The sequence below is a fragment of the Colletotrichum costaricense genome, assembly GCF_030867565.1.
Source record: "Colletotrichum costaricense strain IMI 309622 chromosome Unknown Scaffold_17.1, whole genome shotgun sequence".
NCBI classification, from domain to species: domain Eukaryota; kingdom Fungi; phylum Ascomycota; class Sordariomycetes; order Glomerellales; family Glomerellaceae; genus Colletotrichum; species Colletotrichum costaricense.
Window position 1 is genome coordinate 778,673 of NW_026848246.1, and position 24,311 is coordinate 802,983.

Genomic DNA, 24,311 nt, shown 5'->3' on the forward strand with positions numbered 1-24,311 from the left:
CGGTTGTTTTGGCTCGGTCCCGGTCCTCACAGTTACGCTACCCATGAGATGGCTGAGATGTACTTCCCTCGACAGGGGATGCGATCGGGACGGCAACCCGAGGCGCATTCGAGATGAGGTACCTTGAGATGTGGCTGATCAGATGTGGTTTCACGCGTCCCGGCAGTTGAAAGGCCACCACGTTGATTGCTATAGCACCTATTTAGTTGGTGCTGCCACTGCGGCGTTCATCATCCCGCGGCAAGTAGACCTGTCCAGCCACCAAGCCACAGGGATCTTGCTTAGACGAGGAAGAGGAATACTCGGTTCTGCTTGGACAGATTCGCATTGGCGACAAGATCGGAGAAAAGTCCGTCAAGGGTTTGGAGCCATGGAGTGTGTGGCAGGTCGAGCCGCAGGTCTTGTCCAGCGGCTCAGCGGCAACTTGCTTGCTTTCTTCCCGAACAAGGCGCTACGAGTGGCCTTTCCTGGAATTAGATAATAATTATGGGAGGGCGTCGACGCCGGCCTGAAAAGACACGCGAAGGGAGTCTTATACAGCCATATTTGGTCGGCCGTTGTTGGCTTTACGCCTCGGAGAGAGCCGGAGCACCGAAGAGGCACAGGAAGAGGATGAACGGGTGAAATCCCACCGGTCACAGTGAAAAAGGAAAAAAGAAAAAGAAAGAAAAAGCGCTTTCAACTTCCTTATCTTCCTGCAGAAGGCAGCTCCACGCATCTTTACGCCATGGCCCAAGCTCGGCGATTTTCACCCTTGTCCCTGTCCGTTTAGTCTCTTAAGACTCTAACCCCTCCAGCAATAGCCCCCCGGATTCGCAGACGGAACCTTGGCTTTTTCTCCCAGAGTCCCAAGTAATTGCGTAAAGCAAACAAGCCTATCCGGAGGTTGGGCGAGAAGGACGGTTCCGCCTGCATGTAGGAAATGCATACAACGTTGTTCGTAGCCATATACTTCCTAGTCTCTAATACCGTTAGAATTGGGAGGCTGAGAGGGGGAAAATTCTTTCGCGCCCGCATCCCGGAAACTCGCGAGCTTGGAGCAAATAGGACAACGGTACTCTGTTCAAAGTCTACCCCGTCGCGAGTCATTTGGACAGCCATTCTCACCCAACTATGCGCGTCCAACTGCCCGCAGAAACCGTAGCCAGGCCAGGGACTGTATCCCAAGTACAACCCTCCTGGTCCTCTTCACCCCGTCAGCATGTTGTCTTTGCTTTGGCTTAATCAACCTCCGCGCTGGGGTCCCCGCATTGCGGTACTCTTTGTGGGGGGAGAGAGGGACTCTCCTCTCCCATCTTCAAGGTGGGAAAAGATGCAGCCGACTTGACACACTTGAGTCTCTACAAGGTTTTGCAGCAATCAAATGACGTTGCTTCAAACAACGGGAAGAAGAACAGACTGGCCAAGAAGAGATTGGAGCTAGCGGCTGCAGTGTACCCTTTTTCTCCTTCAACACCAAAGACTTTTTCCCTTTGCTTTGCGTGGCATGCTTGGATCGGTACATATAGAACCACATTCCCCATCCATCGTGGAAACAAGAGGGGTCCGTTCTTTGTCCACCTCCCTGGCCTCGAGTCATCTCGTCTCTTTTTTTCCCTTCTCAATCTCATCTCGCGATCCAGTCCCAATCGCGTGAGGTTATTTCCATCCTTTCAGCCGCATTTCCCTCATCGTCTCTCCAATCATACACCACGTTCACCATGACCATCCTCGTCGGAAGGCCTCTCAACTGGGCCATCACGGCCACGGCCGGCTCCGGCTTCCTCCTCTTCGGCTATGACCAGGGCGTCATGTCCGGCCTGCTCACCGGCTACGCCTTCACCCGGACGTTCCCTGAAATCGACACCACCAACGGCGGCGGCGGCAGCTCCTCGCTGCAGGGCACCGTCGTGGCCATTTACGAGATTGGATGTTTCTTTGGTGCCATCTTCTGCCTCCTTGTCGGTGAAAGACTCGGACGCCGCAAGTGCATCATGCTGGGGTGCGTCGTGCTGAGTATCGGTGCCGCGCTGCAGGCTTCTGCTTTTGGGATCCCGCAGATGATTGTGGGACGCATCGTTGCTGGACTTGGTAATGGCATGAATACTAGTACTATTCGTGAGTCACTTTTTCATGACTTCCTCATCACGGTTACAGGTGACGCTAATTCCCGGCAGCTGTGTGGCACTCGGAACTCATGAAGGCGGATAATCGCGGCAAAGGTCTTGCTATTGAACTAGCCATCAACATCTTTGGCGTCATGTCCGCATACTGGGTGGACTACGGCATGAGCTACGTCTCCAACGACGCTCAGTTCCGCTTCCCTCTCGCCCTGCAGATCTTGTTCGCCCTGGTTACCTTCCTCGGAATCCTGGTGTTGCCTGAGTCGCCCAGATGGCTCATTGCCCACGACCGCCACGATGAGGCCAAGCACATCCTCTGGGCGGTGGAGAAGGACGCCACGTCCATTACCGAGAACGAGCCCAAGCTGGAGCGAAACCTGGCCGAGATTCAAGCTGCCATCAGAGAGGAGCGAGAGGCTGCCAATACTGGTAGCTTCAAGATGATGTTCAAGAACGGCGACCAAAAGTTCCTCTACCGGACCTTGTTGGGTATCGGTGGCCAGTTCATGCAACAACTGAGTGGTATCAACTTGATCACATATGTAAGCTTTCTCCTGCATTTACCCTCAAGTTGGGCAGATGATATACCCAGCTTCACCTGAGCCGTGATGCTAACTTGTCCCAGTACGCCCCGGTCATCTTCCAGGAGTCTGTCGGCATGTCACACAACCTCTCCCTCCTGCTCGCAGGTTTCAACGGTGTCGCCTACTTCTTCTCTTCCCTCATCCCTATCTGGATCATCGACCGCCTCGGCCGCAGAAAGCTCATGCTGTTCGCCGCCGCCGGGCAATGCGCATGCATGGCAATCCTCGCAGGCACCGTCTCCAACGGCAGCGTCCCCGCCGGAATCGTCGCCATCGTCATGCTCTTCCTCTTCAACTTCTTCTTCGCCGTCGGCTTGCTCGCCATCCCGTGGCTGTTGCCTGCCGAATATGCGCCCTTGGCCATCCGTACCCGTGCCGCCGCCCTCGCGACCGCTTCGAACTGGATCTTTACCTTCCTCGTCGTCGAGATCACGCCCGTCAGTATCAAGAGCATTGGGTGGAGAACCTATGTCTACTTCTGCATCTTCAACGCCTTCTTCATCCCTCTCATCTACTTCTTCTACCCCGAGACGCAGAACCTCAGCTTGGAGCAGATCGACAGACTTTTCACGGGCGGCAAGGTGCAATTGTACTGGAAATCGAGCATGGGCACGCCTGGCGAAGCGTCACACGCTCTCAATGAGAAAGATTCCGAGTCCGGCTCTGGAGATGTTCTCCGTGTGGAGAACAAGGAGGAGTTCACTCACTAGGTTAAGACCGCCGTAGGGAAGGGGGGAAAGTGTAATAAGTGGTTGGGCCCATACCCGCCGGGCTGAAAAGGGGTTCGCAATTTGTTTTAGGAGGAGATTCATGATATCCCGCGGTCTGCGCACCGCCTAGCAGTAAAGGAGATGATGTTTTCGTGTGCAGACAGCAAGAGTGAAATAATACAATTCCCTCAGATTGACCAAGCTACGCAGCTGTCCTTAGAGCTTACTATCCTTGTACACCGGCTTCCTCTTCTCGACGAAACTCTTGACGCCTTCAGTCATGTTTTCTCCTGCCTCCATCTTGCGATAAATCGTCTGGTCAATGAAACCCGTCGCCTCTATCGGACCCATCGGCTCCCACCCAGTCTTTAGGCCCTCTCTCGAGACGATGATTGAGTCCGGCGAGTTTCTCGCAATGGCCTCCGCGGCACCCAGCGCAGTCTCCATCAAGTCGTCGGGCTGCACAACCTTGTTCACAAGTCCCCAGGATACCATTTCCTCGGCAGTGTAGTCCGTTCTCCCAATCAGGGCCATCTCCGTGGCACGTTGGCGACCCACGGACTTGATCAGACGAGGGAGAGCGCCAGCGATGGCGATGACACCGATGGTCACCTCGGGAAGTCCAAACTTAGCCTTCGTGGACGCGTACACCAAGTCCGCATTGATAATCATCTCCATCCCGCCACCGAGACACAGACCATTGACAGCAGCAATAACAGGCTTCTTCCCACCGCGATTCGACAGTCCGCCAAAGCCGGCGGTGGATGGCCACTTTTCACCTGGCTTGGCGTCCGGGTGGTCGGCTGTCACCACCGGAGCTTGTGGGGCCGGGTCTGCGCTGACGGAAGACGGGTTGTTGGATTTGCCCGTGGTGTTACGGACGTTCCACTCTTTCAGGTCCGCGCCAGCGCAGAAGGCGCGGCCGGTGCCCGTTAAGACGGCACAGCGGAGGGTTGGCTCCGTGTCGTACCACTCGTAAAGCCGGGCGAGGGAGTAGTGAAGTTCTGAGTAGATTGAGTTCAGGTGGCGGGGCCGGTTGAGGGTGATTAACATGATATGCTTGCGGGGGAAGGAGACGGCGGCGTCTGGGCCGACGTCGGGAGGAGGGCTGGCGAAGTTGGGCGTGTGTGACATTGCAGAGGTGGAAATTGTGTGATGTTACCCGTACAAGGGACTCCGTAAAGCTCGTGGATGAAGGTGGTTGAGGCGGAGGCGGAGTCGATGCTTAAGGGGGGAGGAGAACGTTTCACCGGGGTTCAAGGTTCAGAAGAGAGGTTTTGAAGTTGTTGAGTTGTAGTCGATGTGTGTCACGCACGATTGGTGTGATTAGGTGCCAACTTCTATGATTTGAGTCTTTGAGGGTTTTGTTGAATCTGATGAGATGTATAAAAAGAGTCCATGGAGAATGCGAGAGGCTAGCGAGGTTGGGGGATATCCGGGGTAAACATGATGTGTTACATCCATTTGCCTCGGCTCGCTTGAGTAATCGGGATTAGTTTCCGTGCGGGGTACACCGGGCTCGGTGTAGATCGGTGGAGCTTCGGTGGAAATGCTAATAAGTTGGGGTTTTGGTTCTGGAGACGTGGGGAACAACTTATCCACCCCCGTTCCACGCTCAAGTCGAGTCTGGTCGAACAAACAGGCGCACGGCACTAGTTTGGCGGGTAGAAATCTTGGCTTTCAGGCTCACTTGATTGTTTTTGACCAGTGAGATTTCGTATAGATCACTCATTACCTTAGTAGATGATCAGCATCCCATAATACCCTTGGTCGATAAAGATATTAGACTCCCTTACTTGCAGCCTATTGTGTTCATTAATATCGCGAAATGCTTCTTTTCTAATTGAGAATGAATAGCATTTGAACATATGGCATGTGACACCGATCATTTGCTTACACGCAGGCTCTGTTGCCATGAGACAGTGGTGTATTCTACTACCGGAAGACACCCGTGATTGAGGTGGCTTCCTGCATCTACAGACAGATCTAAACGGCAAGGCTCATTCTTCATATGAACCTCAGATACTGTTTGAACTACATATACTCTTGTGCATGTACTGAACACAAATTCATAGGGAGCTTGACACATCATTCAAACCATAGAACTGCTAGAGATTGGCTTAATGACTTGACTCCCAACATGGATGGGTAATTGACATATATTATTACCCTCGCCGGCTGTCGGTTCTACTGTCTATAACACATCAATGTGTCATCTCAGGAACCTGTTTAGTCGCTCATATCCCCCTGAGTCAAGTGCCAGGGAGTGAAGCTGAGGCAGTTGTGGCTCAATTATCGCGGACGCCGATGACCGGCGATTCGAATCGGCCTGTTTCATCTCGGCGATGTCTGAATGGCACATTGTGACTAGCGCAGTGGCGAGCTACAAGGCCCGAACTGATTGTACATGCAAGCTCTGAGGAACAACACCCAGAGGGCGACGGTTTCATCGCAACTTGAGACTTCAGGTCATAAGATCAGCCAGTACAGATCTCTTGGGCCTGTATGTCAATCAACCTATTGACGAAGACGGACTTCAGATCGGATGGAACCCGATGGAACGAACTTTGGGTCCTCAGACGGCACTTCGCGAACTTGGATATTAGTGGAGTTGTCCTGTGTCTAGGAATCATTCGCACCACGCAATTCTCCACGTTGACTGCTGGACGGGCGTCCTCGTACGGAGAGCATCACCCGTTCTCAGAATAATTGGTGAATCAAGTCATCTTGCGTGGCCTGGCCCTGCCCAAACATGCATAAAGCAAAACTGTGGCAAAATTCGCGCGTATTTCTCTGGGCAGCATGCATGGCGGAGTGCTCGGAATGCCCGGCGGCCTGGGTGGGAGGCAACATATGAGCAAGTAATATCAACGACAGGTTGGTAATATGTGTAGGGCGGAGAGAGGATTTAGACTCATCGTCCGAAGATCCCGAATCCGACTCCATGGAACCATGACCCCGTACCTCCTAAGACGGTGAACATCATGTAACGAAACTTGAACTTCTTGGCCAAAACTCCCTGAATTGACTCGAGCACGTCGTCTCCTCGACCCCTGCCAAGCCACACCCCTGTTTAACAAGCGCCGAACCGTAAAGTCTCCGACTGAAAACTGCCCCAGACTCCGCCAGCAGTTGCGTGCCCGATTAAAGTTTCTTTGGGGCCCTCTTTGGCCGAACTCCTTTTTCTTTTTGACCAGCACACCATCTCTCGGACCTGGGCAAGTGTCAGCATTGTCGCAATGCGGCTCTAAATTTTGACTTTTACACCTAAAACATCAGACTTCGCTACAGAATCATGCCAAAACTTTCGAGTCAGAGAAGGGGAAACTTCGTCGCAAGTCTGCGGACAGATGCAGTCTGAAGTCTTGAACTCTATCTTCGGATGGCATGGGAACGATGGCGATGGTCTCTGGCAGCTCATTCTGATAGCATATATCATCATGAGAAACGCTTTTGATCCCGTGCAGATAGGAAAAGTAATCATCACTCTCTCTTCAATATCTTGGGTTTAACCTTCTTTTTCGCTTTCTTCTTTTGCAACTTACTTTCTTTTCGCGCAGTGCCGGCCATTGCTTTTCTCTGCATCCATTCGTTTGTATACGCCAGGAAACTTAACTCTCACGTTCTCTAGAGTGTCTCGAGATCTAAACATAAATCAAAATGAAGCCCTCTTTCCTTACCCTCGTTGGTCTCTTGGCCGCCTCTGTGGCTGCCAACCCCGTTCCCGCCATTGGTGGTGCTGTTCTAGCGCCCAGAGGCAATGGAGCCAACAATAACAACAACGGTGCCAACGCTGCCAAGGGCAAGCAGAATGGCAAAAAGAATGGAAACAACGGTGCTGCCGGAGGTGCGGCAAAGAACGGCACTGCTAATGCCGGCGGTGCTACCGCTGGCGGAGCCGCTGCGGGCGGCGCCGCTGCCGGTGGCGCTGGTGCAAAGGCCGGGAACACTTCTGCTCTTGTCTTACCTGATGGGCGTATCAAGGCAGACGCGACACCCGAGAACTTCAATGTCCTCGAGAGTGTGTTCAAGAGTGCTGTAGTCAAGGGCGATGGTAAGTTGTCTCTCGATGCTACTTAATCGTGCTCGGATCAAAGCTAAGAATGGGTTAGGTCTTGTTTTCAGCGACATCATCACTTTCCCCGAAGGCCAGGCCTCACTTGTACGTATCAACTCCACTTGCCTAAAGATTCTTGATTGTTGCTTACAACTACTAGTTCGACAAAGCAACCAACACCAAGGCTTTTGCCATCAACATTGATGACAAGTCCGTCTTCGTCCCCAAGGGTGGTGAAGCTCAGGCGAACATTCGTCGTGCCGATCTGCTCCCTAGCATCAGATCTCAGCTCAATGATGTGGCCGTCACTGGCGTCCGAACGATGCACTTCTCTATTCAGCGCGACGCTACCAAGCCCCTCAATGTTACGCACGACTATCAGGTTTTCAACCTTGAGTCCAAGGATTTCTCCTTCCACCAGATTGATGTTCGCACTGGAGCCGACAACGGCAACGAGATCGCGGTCTTTGGTAACTCCAAGACAACTCCGGCTGCCAAGATCTTCTCGACACCGTTCGGCGAGGGCCAGTTCGAGAACTTTGCCATCAAAATGGACTTCAATGCCAAGTATGTGCTTCTTCACAGTATCCTCTCTAGTGAATGTTCATTTGACTAATCGTGTTCCATAGCACCGTCCAAGTGTTCCACAGCACCGCCAATGATCCTTTGAAGCAGGTCACTGAGCCTATCGCTAATGGCAAGTGGTACCTTACCCAATCATGGAGAGACTGCCAGGCTAACAGATTGCAGATCTCGCCGGCCTTGGCGAATACCACTTCTCTCTGCAGAAGAACCCCGTTGGAACTGCGACTCAGCCCACTGGCATCAAGGAGGCAGTCATCTTTGGCGGCATCTTCATGGAGGACTCCACCTCCGGAACGGTTACCCTTCAGTAGTTGTTCTAGTTGTTCAACTCAACTTTTGCAGAAGGCAATGTGTTATGGCTAGCATCAGGCGTCAAGAATCAAAAATCAATTTAGACCTTGCCGCTTCGCCGCACTAGAATTGCCAACATGAATGATGATTTGTTCTTAGAACCAGAGGAGATACTGTGTAGCATTTCAAGCTCCCCCATGGCTTTTATCATCTATCTTCGCAGTTATTAAGGTCGAAAGTCTTAATGGTCGTCTGCGTAACGGCATAGACCTTAAACATGCAGGTGAGAAAATCAGAAGACCTTTTCCCTGCGCATGAAAATACTGCACACCAAGCAAATTGCTCCAGCAGCAATGATTGGCACATAAGCCAATTGAATTGCTCGAGTGATGCCATGGATTGCCTCAGCTCTCACCTCGGGTGAGGCCGAGTCGATCAAGCCGCTACCCACGCCTGCGAGGGCGTCGGAGATCACGTCGGCGGAGACATCAGGGAACACTTGCGCCAGTGCACGTTGGCCATAGTTGACAAAAAGCGCTCCTGACATGCCCGTGCCGAGGACGATGCCGATCATTTGACCAACAGTCATGAACCCAACACTGTAAGGGATCTCGTTCGGTTGAACCTTCATCTGGGCAACAGCGAATCCAGCTTGGCAGAAACAGCCGACGCCTGTGCCTAGGATGATGGTGTATCCGTAAATCTTAGCATTTGAGGTGTGTTCATCGACGATGTCTGATTGCAAAGGTCAATAGACGTGCGTTGGAAGAATAGGGCCATGGCTTACAGAGAAGAACGCCGCCGATAAGTTCGAGAGCTGAACCGGCGATGTACCATGGGTAGTAGTATCCAGTACGTCCCATAAATTGCCCATTGAGTAGATTGAAGGCTACTAGAAATAGGATGAAAGGTAAGAGATGGACGGAGGTCTCAACTGCCGAGATTCCGCGGGTAAATTGATAATACAGCGGCAGGTAAAAGATGCCAATGAAACTTCCGAAAGTCGCAAGCACTGATAGTCTGGTATTAGTAATTGCGGGGATTGGGCAAACAGGATGGAGCGAAACGTACTCATTGTGAAGAAAAGACAAATCATGGTTCGGCTCTTCCAGAAATGCATGGGAAACAGACGATTCTCTCGCGATGTGCCAATGAAGTAGACTTGCTGCAAGACGAAGAGAATAATCAAAACACCCGCTGCCACAAACAAACCAATGCTTTCGCCCTCGTTCCAATCCCAAAGAACCCCGCCAAAGTTCATGGCCATGATAACGCAGAGCATAGCACCAATGGACAGAACGGTACCAACGTAATCGATTTGCGCCAAGCGTTGATTGAGAGGCACGCCAGTTTGCGGTTTGAAGTCTGGAAGTAGGATGATGTAGATTGGTCCCACGACAGCACCGACCAGGAGGTTCAGATAGAAAGCCCAACGCCAAGTGGCTTTGCTCTCGCTGATGGCACCTCCAACCACGGGACCGAGGACAGTACCAATGCCCCAGATGAATCCGGTAAGACTCAGATATTTGGGGCGTTCGACATTAGTGGTAGTCACTGACAACAGTGTGAGGAGTCCCATGTACATTCCGCAACCACCCGCACCCGCGATTGCGCGACCGACAATGAAGGAGTTGATGTCGGGAGCGGCGCCGCAGAGCGCGGAGGCGGCCATGAACACAGTCGTAGACCCAAGATATAACTTCTTAGCCGAAAAGGTTCCGTATGCTTTCGACCAGGGAAGAGTCGTGGCCGCTGAAGCCAATGCGAACGAAACACCAAGCCATGGAACGAGATCGACGCGGTGGTATGTCTGGACGACTTTTGCTTGGACATTGGCGACAACAGTGTTGTCTAAGGCGTAGAGGAATAAAGCGGAGAGGAGGGCGCAAATTACGAGGAACCACTGAAGAACAAACAACTTAGCTCAGTTTTCACAATGCCTTCGGGGGACGGGAAGGGGCTGAGAGGGGCTGGCAGGATGATACAACATACCTTGACACCGTGAATAGTTCGTGGCGGATCAGCATCTTGAGCCCCGTTGAGTATCTGAGTGTCAACAGCTTTTTCCTTGTCTGACGGCTCTGACGATGGCGAAGGTGGTGTCAAGACGCCTTCTTGACTCGGTACGGCCTCCTTCTTTTCCAAATCAGCCATGTTGGATTGTGAGTCCAGATAGAAGCCTCTAGAGCCTTCGAGGTAGTTTCTTTGTGGTAAACTCAAGAGAAGTAAGTAGAAGAGGGAGGACTGTGAGGGAAGTTTTCTGGCAATTTGATTGAGATCAGCTTGTGACGTTTAGGCCTCTTCATGGCAGCTTCGTATTTGTAACACGCGCGGAATTGACTACATCTACGATCTGTCTATCGACAGGATCGAAGCAAAACTTTGCAAGTCAACATAAACTCCACGGCGATTAGAAATCAGCTTGCCGAATAAGGAAGTGCCATTATTGCGAATCGAGAATACTACCTATGGCGAATCTCTCTTGCAACGGGTAGTGGGCCTGCCCCCCCGGTCCGGGCCGTCGTAAGTAGGACCCGCGATGCGGCTTTGCCGCAGAAGACCCCTAGGATTTGCTGCAGTGCTAAACTTTAATACTGCTGCACTGTGTAATAATATGTGGCTGTTGACAGGGCTAGAGACCAGATTTGTCGATGAGGTATAAGTCAAGGATGCTTTGCATCATCGCGCCCTGGAAACGTTTACGTGTTGTGGGAGACCCCCACGGAGTGAGGGTTGAAAAGCTTGTCAAAAGCAACGATGAGCATGCAACACATGTGACTTAGACTTCAAGGTCATGTCATTGCCCTTTCCACATAGCCATAATACAAGGACAGATCCGTCGTTGCCAGACTCCAAGTTGCAAACAAGTCTCTGTTTTGGACCCCAAACTGATTTACACCATTTGTTTTGTCAAGATTTCGGACTCGAGCCAATCATCATGATCATCACGCAGTCTCAATCTATGGCTGACTCGCCGACGCCTGTCCGAATCCATTATTCCCAGGCAGAAGGTGCAGCTCAGGCTGTCGACCCTGGCAAAGTTCTCGTGTCTTTCCTCGTCTCTCCGATCAACCCACAAGATTTGCTGGTCATTGCAGGTCGATATCCCGTGAAACCATCTTACACCCACGATGGCGAGCCCGTTTTGGGTTACGATGGCGTTGCGCGAGTTGAGATTGTAGGAGTCGAATCCTCGTCCTCGATGACCCCGACCTCAGCGCTACGGCCCGGCGATCTCGTCATCCCGCGTCGCCATGGTCTAGGAACTTGGCGAAGTCAGGCTATTCTCAACTCTGCCGATGTGATCCGCCTTTCACCTACGGAGGATCTCATCGGTGCATCGCTCCTTCGCATGGCGTTCTTGCCTGCCTACCTCCTTGTTGAGGATGTGAGAGCGCTGAAGCCCGGCGATTGGATTGTCCAAAACATAGGATCTGGGACCATCGCGCGACTGGTTTCTCAGTTTGCTCGCATCAAAGGTGTCTATACTGTCAGTATTGTACGCGACCGCAGTCTGGACGCTTTAGAGGCCCTGAAGTCCGACCTGCTGAAAGACGGGGTTGATGCCGTCCTTACCGAGTCTGATCTCCAAGCACGAGGTGCCAATGCGCATCCTGCTCTTGCCGACGCGGCGGGCCGCAATCGTGTGGCCCTAGCCATCGATGGCGTCTTCGGGGAGCCTGGAGAGCGACTCGCGTCTTTGCTCTCCCATGGAGGGACTTATGTGAACTATGGATCCCTTGGCGGGGCGGATGCGGTCTTGCGTCTTTCGCAGCGCCTCTTGTTCTGGTCTGAGGTCAAGTTCCGCAACTTTCGACTTTCAGAGCAGCTCATTCAGCGAACACCCGCGCAACTGGAGTCTCTCCTACTCTGGTTCCAGGATCTCCTGGCTCGGGGTGCACTGGTGACACCCAAGGTGCAAACTATCCAAGTTCCGATCTCAGCCGAGGGAAGAAACGACTTTGAGCAGAGCATCAATGCTGCCGTCTCTTCTGGCTTCGGAGCGGCAGTAGGGGATGCAAAGCGCGTACTGGGGTTTACCCATACTTTGGCGAGACACTGAGATTGGATGTGTAGATTAAGGTAGTGAATTCAAACAAATCCACCCAGGTACCCATGCATTCAGCTCGGGACATGTGTGTACATGTTGGATGATTCCATCGGTTTGGAAGAGTGTGCAAGTCTTTAGAGCCTGAAGTACTCTTACGTGACAAACCTTATACAGAATCTGTCCAACACGCTGATCAAGAGCAAAAGCAACCTTGGGAGTTCCACTAGCAATTTTCATTGAGATTCATTCTACTAAGTATCATGATGCATCTCTATTGCAGGCCCTCATCTTTGCCCACAGTTTCAGTCTACATACTGCTTCTCCTTCTCAATGGTCTTGGCGTTGAATTTGCGCAATTGATCCTCCAACCCTGGGATCGGTTCATCAAAGTCAATGCGAGCACTGTTCATGAACCTGGCCAAGAAACTATAGATGCCCTGCACGTAGAAGATCTCCGTAATCTCTTCATCACTGAAAGTCTTCTTGGCTTCGACAATGGTATCCTCTTCAACTTTATTCTCGCGCCCGAGAGTAGTAACAATGCGACCCAGAAGGCGCTGACGCGCGGTGAAGAGACCCTCCGGCAAAGGCTCGTGGGCCTTGCGCAGAGCAGCAAACTGATCTTCGGTGAAGCCGAAAATACGAGCAACGGGCTCGTTCACATCCCACTCGTAAGGAGCATTCAAGGTGGCTGCAGTGCGTAGAACGATGAGCTGCCAATCAGTGGAACGAATCTGTCGCTGCTCACTCCAAGCTGAGGACAAGAGGTTCATGAACGGTTTAAAGAACACATTGCTGTTTGCGAGAAGCTGTATTTACTGGCGTCAACATCGAGGTATTTCAAAGGTTCTACTACACTATTGAGATGTTTGTGGGGTCTCAATCGCACCTTGAAAACATTTCTCTCAAACGGAAGAGTTTGGAGAGCAGCCTTGATATCGGGCTGGGCTGTGCTCGAGTCAACGTAAGGCAGCAAGTGCTCGTTCGTGACGGTACGATCATCCCAAGAAGCCATGTTCGCAGATGAAATGCTGAAATCTTGTGAATAGTTGGAAGGATGGAAGACTAAGTTGACGAGTTGATTGTTGTAGAATGTAGAACGTGGTGACGAACAAACTTTTAACTACCCAGTCTTTAGACGCCGTTGAGAGCGTTGTCTTCCGCCATTATCATCAACACCATCTCATTCTCTCCCCATCTTGCATCATCCCACCAATGACGCCATGTATTGAGCAGATGATGACCTGCTTGATATTCCCTCCTTGAACATGGTCATCTGTTAGAGTTTGAGTTGAAGCGATTCGATAATATGCGGCTCAAGCCTCCGGTTCATCTGATGTGGAGAACGAACAAGAAGGATAGCTACGGAGAACACAGTCAAACGAACACTGTGTGAGCGGGGGTTACATTTTGCTCTCGTTGAAGACTCCATCTGAATCGATTCAGGAACCGCAACCCTGTCAGCGAGACCATGTTTTTCCTGCCTCTACAACCCATTCGGAATTATCGTAATATGGCGGCCCCTGTCACGTAACATCATTCCTCTTGTCACTAACGACGTCTCCCCGATCGACAAGCTATAAAGCAGACTCTCATGCACAGCATGGGTTGGAATCTTCAAGGGCCACGAGCGTCACGCCTGCCGCGCTTCCGTCCGGCACGTCGAATAGCATGCCAGTTTAGATGCTAGGATAGTTGGATGTATAACGAGATCTCTTGAAAAGGATATTATGGGACGGGACATGACTCATATGATCAATCTGAGTATCATCCACGCATGCTCTTCCTCATGTTGATGTCTTCTTTCATAGCCTGAGGGGGACGGCTGAAACCAGCGGGTCTCGGTGTTCCCGCCATTCTGTTCGTCACTAATTGATGATTCTCACTTCCGATTGTCGTTAGAAGATTCCTTGTAATTGAATCTGGATGGAAGAAGGCATTTCCAGGCGCGATGAAGTCCAGAACGTCTCTCCTCGACGTTCCAATGAGCCATTTTCCAACCACCTCCACACCGAACGTGACTCTTGATGTAGCAACGAAAGTGCTGTCACGGCAGACAAGTTTGATCCCTCGCTGGAAATTTTCATTCTCTGCGCCGAGTACCAAAGGACACGGAATTTGAATCGGCCTTATCGGAAAGAAATCAGCTGAAACTCCGCAAAGACTGACTCGAGGTGGAATCTTAAGTTGTCTAGACGCCTGAGGGTCACCTTGCGCGTCTTACAAAGTCTGGTTAATCTATCACGCGATGATGGTCACTCGCATCAAGAGTGGCACATCTACAAAGTTGCACGACCCTGGTCAGAAGTAGCACGGAGTTTCAGACGGGTCAATAGTTCCGATATTTCGACTCGTAAACGCATCCATGTCGGCGTATGGCCCGATTCGAGACAAGGTCGTAAAGTTGGCGTCGACGTTGAGGACGCAGGTCGAAGGGAGCACGCCATATCTTTACCATAAGGAGCTCAAAATGCGACTCGTGATCTTTTCCTTCCAGCTTCTGGATCTTTGAGGCAACTTTTGTCTCTATATTCGCAATCGTCTAGAAAAGTGACGAGATGCGTTCTCCAGGCGGAAGTCGGACGATGTGGCGATGCTCGGGCTAGCCTGGGTGAAACTTGCTGCAGGCTGTGACACACAAAGCCCAAAATCGCTTCCGCGCGGGTACCTATGGGTTGATAGTGATGTAGAGAACCTGAGCCGTATGCTTGTGGAACTCCCATGCTATCACTGAGGAGAAATCCCATCGGAGGCAAGATTCACGGATGGGCAACGGGCGGTTGGTTGGAACGCTCCGGGGCTTGGTATAACAACGCGAATGCGTTGAATTGACTTGTTTTTATTTATAAGCTGGATGCTTTGCTCGTAATGATGAAAGACAGTATTCTATAGAAATACAATCAATCTTTTGCGTCTGAACTGCAGCATTTCCAATCTCATTATCTGCATTTTCCACCCTCTTAGACTTTTCGTTACCCCAAGTCTTTGACTGCTACAATGCAGTTAATCCGGCATATCGAAAAACATGAGGATTTCTTCCTCCCTAGCGCCGATGACCTTGCTTTCGGCATCCACGACAAGCTCTACGGTAAGGAGAGCTCTTTAGCCTTTTCAGAGGTTGAAGTCAGGTTTCCTGCAACGGAGATTCAGCAGGGAATTCTCACTGAAGATGTCCAATGGGCGGAAGTTGAACTTTTTGCTGGGAAGCCATCTTCCTTCGGTCTCGAGAACATCTTCAATGCTTGGAACTCTCTAGCCTCACACCGTAAGTCTCATATCTCTTGACATCCTTTCGACTACTAGCTCACTCTAAACTCTCCTTTTCATCAGATATCTGCCTGAGATCCTACATCACGAATGATACCGACTCAGGCCAACCGCAGGTCGTAGTTCTCCGCAGGGTCGAGGGCATCCGATGGGACCATCCTGACAAGAACCCGGATGAAGACAATCAGACTCCAGCTTATGTGACTGTTAAGAGCACTCGCCGGCGGGATGCCATCAGCCTGGTACTTCACTTTCATCGTGCTCTGATCGATACAACGTCTTTGCACATGATCAAGCTCGACTACGCTCTTCAAATCCATGGGCTACCCAGCCTCGAGACTGCAGGATTTGCCACATATATACGATATCTCCACCATCAAAGACAAAATATTGGAGCTTCCAGGGCTTTTTGGACTGAAGCCCTGTCCGGCCTCATCCCCCGATCCGTATTCAGTGCTCACGCTGATGAATACACTCAAACTACCGCCAGAGGTAGACATGGTGTCAGCGCTGTTATCAATGGGCCAGATTTAGCGCAACTCAATGATCTTGAAGCTCACCACGGCCTGGGCTCTTGGCGTCAGACATTCTTTGAGGTCGTTTGGGCACATGTGATCAGCACTCATACCGGCTCTGACGATGTCACTTTCGGTACGGTTCGCCGGGACGATAGCTTCATCGGCTCAAACAACTGCGTTGGTTGTGTTGATCAAACATATCCTGTCCGCTTCCATGGCGAGAGCGATGGGGGCTTGGCTATCAGTGAAGCCTGCAAGACTCTCGACGGCTATCACAACCAAGCTGGTCGCCATGCCTTTGTAGGACTCGAAGAGATCCAGCGTCACGCCCCAAGCCTCGGTTTAGTCGAAACCGCCGTCAGTTATAGTCAAACGACGAACACGCCGTGCATTGCTCCCGGGCTTCGGAAATTCCCCGTCGTTCTATGTATCAGCGACAGCGAGGTATTGAGACTCACTCTTAAGTGCAAGTCCTACATCCCTCTTGAAGAAATTGAGGTTGTCCTGCAGCACTTCGTCGCTGGCATCGTCAGTGCCGCGTCCAAGTTGAAGAAGTCAGGCGAATGCAAGCTGTTAGCCTCTGATCTTGGATCTGAAGATGAGCAACGGTTCATCATGTCGCAGTCCCTGTCAACACGCACTGCAGAGCCTACGACTATACCTCATCTGTTTGAAAGGACCGCCGCTGCCTTCCCTGAGAGAATCGCAGTTGAGTCGGAAAGCAGGGCACCTGTCACATTTCTCGAGCTCAATAGCCAAGCCAATTTGCTCGCGAGAAGACTCAAGCTGGAAAAGGGGTCCTTCGTACCCATTCTTGCCGAGAGGTCTGTGGAGCTTGTCATCGCAGTCCTGGCCGTGCTCAAATCTGGGGCGGCCTACACCATTCTCGATCCCAACATTCCCTCCAGCCGCCTCGAACACATCGTAGAGGATCTCAGACCTGCCACTGTCTTAGCTGGCCATAAATTTGTCAATTTGCTCTCCAACACCTTAGACATTGAGCACACACTCTCTTCTCCAGGAGACAATTTAGCAGCTTCTTCATCTGATGAGCTGGGTAATCTTAGCATCGACATCCACCCGGAAGACCGTTGCTATGTGATTTACACCTCTGGAAGCACAGGCAAGCCCAAGGGTGCCGTTCTCACACATCGTGCGGCTACGAGCGGCATGGCCTACCAGTCTCTGAACGGTCTTGAACGGTGGCTTCTATTCTACAACCCCAGCTTCAGCGCTGCTCAGCGTACCATCTTGGGAACGCTTATCCACGGAGCCACTTTGGTCCTTGCTAGTCAGGAATCTCTGAATAGTGACCTTGCCGGTGTCATCAAAATGTTCTCAGTTGACTCCCTTGGTATCACTCCGTCCGCTTTGTCGCTTTTACAGCCTGATGAGGTGCCTAGTCTCAAGCAAATCACCTTGGTTGGTGAGCAGATCTCGCGAGATCTTGTTGAGATCTGGTCAGAGCAGAAGGGCCTACGTCTGAGGAATACCTATGGGCTTAGTGAGTGTACCCAGCTCAACTTTGGAAAAGAGCTGCAACTGTCACTTGGAGGGACTTTCAACCACCGCTTAGTCGGCTCTCCGACCGATACTACAGATGCGTTTGTTCTAGCTCAAGATGAAGATCAAGATCAACTTGCGCCTCTCCTAATTGCGGGCGAGCTTTGTCTAGCTGGTCCACAGCTCGCTGAAGGCTACCACAACGAGACAGCGCTCACAGCACGCTCCTTTGTCGACAACCCATTTGGTACCGGCAGGCTCTATCGAACTGGTGACAAAGCCCGTCGACTTGCTGATGGTCAGATTGAGATCTTGGGGCGGGCTGATATGCAAGTCAAGATCAATGGCCAGAAGGTTGATCCCGCAGAAATAGATCGGCTATTGCGCTCTGTCGATGCCATCACCGCATCCGTCACTCTCGGCATCAGTCTGAATGATGGTCGCAAAGTCCTGGCTTCAGCTCTGGTTCTTTCAGGCGACATCACCTTTAGGAGCTCGGTGGTTTCTGCCAGGGAGCTCTTACACCAGGGCTTGCCTGCCTATATGGTGCCCAGCATCTGGTTTCCTGTTGAGAAGATTCCCAAGAATGCCAATGGAAAGATTGACTATCCCTTCCTCCGCAACTCTGCCGAAAAGTTAGGGGCCTCTGGGTTTGCTAGGCTCATGGATATTGGCGACGGCGACGACGATGTGGTTAACGGAGCTGCCAATAAGGCAGAGGCTGCCATCGCATCGGCTTGGTCAAGCGTTCTGAAGATCGAGCAACCAGTCATCAAACGATCGCACTCATTCACAGACTTGGGTGGGTCATCCATTGAAGCTATCAAGGCTGTCTCTGAGCTGCGCAAAGCTGGCTTCTCGGTCGAGCTGAGTGGGCTCCTTGAGGGAGCATCCCTTCAAATTGTGGCAGCTCAGTCACAGGCATTCAGTGCCGGGACCCGGGAAAAGCCCGAACCATTCTCCCTCATTGCCGACCTGGGTCTTGCTTCCAACTTACAACGTGACGTCGACATCGTTGACGCTTATCCTGCCACGCCATTCCAGGAGACTATGTTGTCAACTTTGAACACGCCATCCGACCCATATACTTACTCACGGGCTTGGGACGTTGCCGTGGTCGACCTTCAGAAGTTGAGAGCAAGTTTTGACCAAGTCTTCCGTTCTCGGGACATCCTTCGGACGGTATTTCTTCCACACAAACGATCCTTCCTACAGACTATCCGCCATGATCTCTCACTCCCTTGGCATGAGTCTTCGGAGCTATTAGAGTCCTTCAATATGAAGGCCAAGTCTCGCCAGTGGGAAATGGATGCCCCTCTATGGAATGCCACAGTACTTTCTGGCCACGTCCTGGTGGTCACAATGCATCACTCGCTCTTCGACTACTGGTCTCACAAGTTTCTTTATGAAGATGTGGCAACAGTCTACCTTGGTAAATTCGCTCCAGTTCGGCCAGCCTTTAGCAACTTTGTCAAGCATTTGCACTCCCAAGACAGCGCCACCAGCCAGAGATTCTGGTCTGAATATCTTGAGGGATCGCAGACCACGAAGCTGAATCACTCCCCAGGCAAGGAGACCAGCAAGGTCGAAGTTGAACTTGGTTTCAGCGTTAGCCTGCGATCTCGACAGCTCGGTTCCACGCTTGGTGCGGTTGTCTATGGTGCCTGGGCTATCTTGCTTTCCCACCACCTAAGGAGCGACGATGTCACATTTGCAACTACCGTCTCTGGAAGGGAGGTTCCTGTAGTTGACATAAGTGAGATCGACGGTCCGACCATGACCTCGGTGCCACAACGCATCAAAGCAGATCCCGACTCCACTATCAGAGATTACTTGAAGATGACTTTGTCAGGATTCGCGCAGCTCCTCAGACATTCACAACTTGGCGTTGTTGGCGCTTTGCGTGCTGGGAACCTTCCCAGCCAGGCCTTTGACACACTCGTCAACATTCTCGTCAGTCAGAGCGATGCGGGAGGTGTTTCTAAGCAAAACGCCGAAGAAGTCTTCCGTGTACATGGTCGTCGACCTCAATGGGCGTCTGGATCTGATACCACTGTTCTTGAAATAGAGGAAGCGACTGCTACAACCGTCATTCGTTTGGCCAGTACAATGGAACCTCGCAGGCTTCACTTCATTAAAGACTCGTTTATTCACATCATCAATGTCTTGCTGAGTCAACCAGACATGAAGCTCGCGTCGCTCTCAGTCATGGATGACGCAGAGACTGACTATGTCTCCAACACCCTCTCCAACCGCACAGGTCTTCGAGTCCCTGAGGCAGAACTTCTTCATAGTGCATTCGAGAGGGTCGCTACCAGCACTCCGGACACTATTGCCGTTGACTTTGACGGGAAAGAGATCGTGCCGTATGCATTGCTGGACAAGCTCTCGAATCGATTCGCTCACACTCTCATTGCTCATGGCGTCTCTTCCGGAGACCTAGTGCCTCTGATGCTTGAGAAGTCAGTCGACATGATGGTTGCCATTCTAGGCGTCATGAAGGCGGGAGGAGCGTATGTCCCTCTGAGTCCAGATAACCCGAACGAAAGGAACGGCTTTGTGGTTTCCGATACACGGGCCAAGCTCCTCGTGGCCCATCCGCAGCATGCTAAATTCGGAGCCTACGTCAAGCAACTCTACGGCATTGAGTCACTGGTCATGCCAAGTCACGAAACGCTTAGCACCGTCTCGAGCGATGGATCCGATGCCAACATTGCGCCGATAACACGCACGACACCCGACAGTATTGCTTACATGATCTACACATCTGGCAGCACTGGTATGCCCAAAGGTGTCATGGTACCTCACCGAGCGGCCGCGGCTGCAGTCACCAGCATGGCACAAGTGGAAGGCCGGTTTGAGGGCACCTGGCGGACTCTGCAGTTTGCCAACTACGTCTTCGACGCATCCGTTCAAGACTTCTTCAACACACTCAGCACTGGTGGAACACTCTGTATGGCGCCCACCGAAACTTTACTTTCCGACATTACTGGATGCATCAACCGAATGGATGTCAGGCAGGCAATCATCACGCCAACGGTCGCGAAGCTCTTCAGTCCAGAAGATGTGCCAGGCTTCGAGACTCTGATAGTGGGTGGTGAACCTCTGACGCCAGATGTTGTTGAGATTTGGAGCCCTCGCTGCAAAATCTTGAACGTTTACGGTCCAACAGAGACATCCATGGTGGTGACGACCAAGGGCATCGAGCCGTCATCAGATATTACCACTCATCGCATTGGCAACATTGGAGCTCCTTTCTCAACTGTCATGGCTTTCATCCTTAGCCCAGACGGTGAGGGTTTGGTCCCGTACGGCGCTGTTGGCGAGCTGTGCATCGCAGGGCCACAAGTGACCGACGGCTACATGAACAGGCTAGACTTAACAGAGGCCGCCTACGTCGAAAGCAACTCCCTTGGTGCGCGCATCTATCGTACAGGAGATCTAGCGCGCTGGCTTCCAGAGGGTGAGATCGAGTGTCTCGGAAGAAAAGACAATCAGGTCAAGGTCCATGGCCATCGCATCGAACTTGGAGAGGTCGAAAACTCCATCCGCCGTTCCGGACTCGTCAAGGATACAGTGGCATTGGCTGCTACCATCCAAGGCAAGACTCATCTTATCGCATTCTGCATATTTGACGAAGCTTCTGCAGCCATTGGCCCAACTGGTGTTCAGGATCCGTCAACTTTCCGAGGCTCTCTTGCTGAACTGCGCGAGAATCTTGATTCACTGGCGACGTACATGATTCCGAAGTTCGTTGTTCCCATGAACGCTTTCCCCAAGCTGCCCTCGCGCAAAGTCGACCGCAAGGCACTGAAAATGCTAGCTAACGAGCTCGACCGGGAGTATTTGGCGCAGTCCGTGCTAGAGACTCCTGGCGAAAATCACCAAGTTATCCCAGTCGAGACACCATCAGAAGAGATCCTCGAACTCGTCTGGGCTGAGATCTTCAGCATCCCTCAGAGTGAGATCGGACGTGAAGCGAACTTCTTTACGCTTGGGGGTGATTCGATTTCCGCCATCAGCCTCACGGGTCAGTTGCGAAGACTAGGCTACTCGCTAACGGTGCTTGATATTCTCAAGACCCCCAAGTTGAAGGATATGGCCTCCACTCTGCGCAAGATAGAAGCACGCGGTGAGGTGGTTGAGCGCTCCTTCGAGGTCCCTCCGTCAATCAAGGTAGCTGCCCAGGAAGTTGGGATAGCATGGGATACAGATGTCGATCATGGTAAGCTTCCTTTTGCACAATTTCCAGTCAGGCGGCCAGCTTACGACTATTCCAGTGTACCCATGCCCTCCCGGTCAAGCCGAGTTCCTCAAACAGGGCAGCCGAGAGTCGCAAATGTGGGCGCTGCAGACTGTCCGACGCATGACGGCGGACATCGACCCGGATACGTGGATTGAAGCAACGACTCGACTTACTGAACTCAACGAAATCCTGCGGACGACTTGGATTGATATACCCGAAGCTGGCTGGGTCGGAGTTGTACTTCATGGCTCCGAGCTAAATGTTACCAAGGTGACCTTGGACTCCGAGTCAGAGTCCTCGAGCTTCATTGAAGAGTTTTGGCAGACTCGTTTTGAATTTGGTCGTCCCTTCATCAAATACGCTGTCATAACCCATAGCGATGCATCTTGGGATCTTGTCATCAAGATGGATCACGCTGTTTACGACGGCACTTTGCTTCGCGTATTTGATGACCACTTTGGCGCCATTCTTCGGGGCGAAAGCGTACCGCCACCAGTAGAGTTCCGCGACTTCTCTCAGCATGTCTTTGCAGAAGACAAGACAGCCAGCCTTGGTTACTGGAAAGCAAAGATGGATGGGCTAGGGCCTTTTGATCAGCAGCTGCATGGCCGAGATCTTGCTACGGCCCCATCACCCAAAATCACTGCCAGCTTGCGAAGAGATATTGTGACGACAGACATTGACCAAGCAGCTTCTCGCCTTGGAGTCACTCCGAGCATCATCTTTCAAGGATCGTTCTCCCTTTGGCTTGCTGCAGCGACCGAGGCTACGGATATTCGCTTTGACTATTTGCTGAGCGGTCGCAACGTAGCGCTGCCGGATCCTCAGTCAATCAACGGAACACTGGCCAACTTCTTGCCATTCCGAACGCCCGTTGGTCCGAAGGAGTTGGTGCACGACTTTCTTGCCAAGTTACAAGACGACTTTTGGGATGTAACCGAGAACGGCCTCGTTGGCCTTGACGATATTTACGGCGTCGCTGGCCTATCTCGCGAGACACACGGTAACCGAATCTTGTTCCTCTCTCAACCATTTGAGCCGGCAGCCAAGGATGATCCGAATGGCCGCTACCGATGGCTTGTCATGGCGAAGTCGAAGGTGCGCATGTACCAGCCATACGCGCTGGTCGTCGAAGTGTCCAAGTCGCTGGGTGATCGTCACATACTGAAGGTCATGTATGACGACACCATCTTGGATCCGTCGGTGGCGGAAAGTATTGCGGATGGTATCGTTGCCTTGGTCGAGGTCCTGACTGATGCCACCAACGCGAATCTGGCACTTGAAGCGTTGTGACTAGGACCGAAGTCTTGCTGTAGGACGACAGAGGCTTTGCTTAGTACAGAATAAATGATCTCTGCCCAATTTTTGCTCCAATTCCATACAACTCGGGGAATGATATTCTCGCAAGCTGTGATCATTGAGACCAATATCGCTGGACGACGCGTGAAGAGACGGTGTGTGGTCGTGGTTGAAGCCTTGGCGCTCACTTCGGCAATTACCTCCGGAAATCAAGACATGATATTTCTTGGCAAAAAGAAATGCCAACTGGCCCAAGTGGCCAAGACATCGACCAAGTTGACTGAAGCTTTGGGGCGTTGGGACCACGGACAGGAGTCCTTTCTTGGCCAACCCTCCACAGTTCCTCCACAATCCTCTATCCACATCACGACGCGGGGGGGAACTGACAAGGGAGCAAAATTTCCAACAAAGAGATGGATCACTGGGGGAGATTGCGGCTTTGTGCGGGGGAATCTCGACTAACGACGCAAATCGAATCCATCCGATTGTTGGCTAGTTTTCTCCGTTGACCACGGTCTAGAAATTCCATCAATCAGTTGCTCGCGTAGACCAGACGGCGCAGTCGACCCTGGAAACCGACATGCAGGCAACCTGCACAATCTCCGAATCCACCTCAGCTAAAGCTCGTTGGCTCGCATCTTCCCCAACTTCTCCCCCTCGTCGCGATGGGGTTCGAGGCTGGTCAACCCTTCAAACCCTATGGGCGCACGGCTGGGGGAGCCTGGAGAGCCTGGGGCTACTGCGAGGCCGGCGTGAGACCCGGTGCGGCGGTCTGCTGATTACGCGGATGGACTGATGCGGGAGTACCAGGACGCTGAACGTGAGGAGAAACGAGGGCTTGATAGGTGGAATGGGTTGTGTTGTTTCTCCTTCGCGCAGTGCGTCCTGGTTATTTCCAGATGGCTGGGCGTAGCGAGACTAGCTTGCTATCGCCCCAACTAGCTGCTTATTCTACCCCTGCCATGTTACCCCGACTTTGGAGAGACGTCGAATATTTTCATAGCCAAAGAGCTGTTGATAGCCATGATGATCACTTAGGGTGTAGAGCAATTGGGAAAGAAATGTGACTTGGCGATGCAGGTCCATTGCCAAGCGGAA

General features: G+C 51.9%; 8 protein-coding genes across 8 annotated transcripts; 5 read left to right on the forward strand and 3 right to left on the reverse strand.

The window, feature by feature from the left end:
• Nucleotides 1–1,700: 1,700 nt before the first annotated feature.
• CCOS01_13458 (uncharacterized protein) lies at nucleotides 1,701–3,396 on the forward strand (the record flags this gene model as incomplete). Its single annotated transcript, XM_060461604.1, has 3 exons — nucleotides 1,701–2,097; nucleotides 2,157–2,644; nucleotides 2,728–3,396. The coding sequence occupies 3 exons, from the start codon at nucleotides 1,701–1,703 to the stop codon at nucleotides 3,394–3,396; spliced, it is 1,554 nt and encodes a 517-aa protein (XP_060308032.1).
• A 216-nt stretch (nucleotides 3,397–3,612) lies between these two features.
• On the reverse strand, nucleotides 3,613–4,530 carry CCOS01_13459 (enoyl-CoA hydratase/isomerase; the record flags this gene model as incomplete). Its single annotated transcript, XM_060461605.1, has 1 exon — nucleotides 3,613–4,530. One exon carries the CDS (start codon nucleotides 4,528–4,530, stop codon nucleotides 3,613–3,615), a length of 918 nt encoding a protein of 305 aa, XP_060308033.1.
• Nucleotides 4,531–7,056: 2,526 nt separating this feature from the next.
• Nucleotides 7,057–8,349, forward strand: CCOS01_13460 (uncharacterized protein; the record flags this gene model as incomplete). The annotated part of the gene is made up of 5 exons (XM_060461606.1): nucleotides 7,057–7,450; nucleotides 7,509–7,558; nucleotides 7,614–8,020; nucleotides 8,083–8,128; nucleotides 8,197–8,349. 5 exons carry the CDS (start codon nucleotides 7,057–7,059, stop codon nucleotides 8,347–8,349), a joined length of 1,050 nt encoding a protein of 349 aa, XP_060308034.1.
• Nucleotides 8,350–8,621: 272 nt separating this feature from the next.
• Nucleotides 8,622–10,483, reverse strand: CCOS01_13461 (uncharacterized protein; the record flags this gene model as incomplete). Its single annotated transcript, XM_060461607.1, has 4 exons — nucleotides 8,622–9,064; nucleotides 9,117–9,341; nucleotides 9,401–10,232; nucleotides 10,322–10,483. 4 exons carry the CDS (start codon nucleotides 10,481–10,483, stop codon nucleotides 8,622–8,624), a joined length of 1,662 nt encoding a protein of 553 aa, XP_060308035.1.
• Nucleotides 10,484–11,267: 784 nt separating this feature from the next.
• On the forward strand, nucleotides 11,268–12,392 carry CCOS01_13462 (uncharacterized protein; the record flags this gene model as incomplete). The annotated part of the gene is made up of 1 exon (XM_060461608.1): nucleotides 11,268–12,392. The coding sequence occupies one exon, from the start codon at nucleotides 11,268–11,270 to the stop codon at nucleotides 12,390–12,392; it is 1,125 nt and encodes a 374-aa protein (XP_060308036.1).
• A 290-nt stretch (nucleotides 12,393–12,682) lies between these two features.
• On the reverse strand, nucleotides 12,683–13,503 carry CCOS01_13463 (uncharacterized protein; the record flags this gene model as incomplete). Its single annotated transcript, XM_060461609.1, has 2 exons — nucleotides 12,683–13,189; nucleotides 13,270–13,503. Coding segments are annotated over 2 exons (741 nt in total), but the record flags the coding sequence as incomplete, so codon positions are not given.
• A 1,874-nt stretch (nucleotides 13,504–15,377) lies between these two features.
• CCOS01_13464 (uncharacterized protein) lies at nucleotides 15,378–23,207 on the forward strand (the record flags this gene model as incomplete). The annotated part of the gene is made up of 3 exons (XM_060461610.1): nucleotides 15,378–15,645; nucleotides 15,711–21,893; nucleotides 21,949–23,207. 3 exons carry the CDS (start codon nucleotides 15,378–15,380, stop codon nucleotides 23,205–23,207), a joined length of 7,710 nt encoding a protein of 2,569 aa, XP_060308038.1.
• A 99-nt stretch (nucleotides 23,208–23,306) lies between these two features.
• On the forward strand, nucleotides 23,307–23,675 carry CCOS01_13465 (uncharacterized protein; the record flags this gene model as incomplete). The annotated part of the gene is made up of 1 exon (XM_060461611.1): nucleotides 23,307–23,675. The coding sequence occupies one exon, from the start codon at nucleotides 23,307–23,309 to the stop codon at nucleotides 23,673–23,675; it is 369 nt and encodes a 122-aa protein (XP_060308039.1).
• Nucleotides 23,676–24,311: the final 636 nt, after the last annotated feature.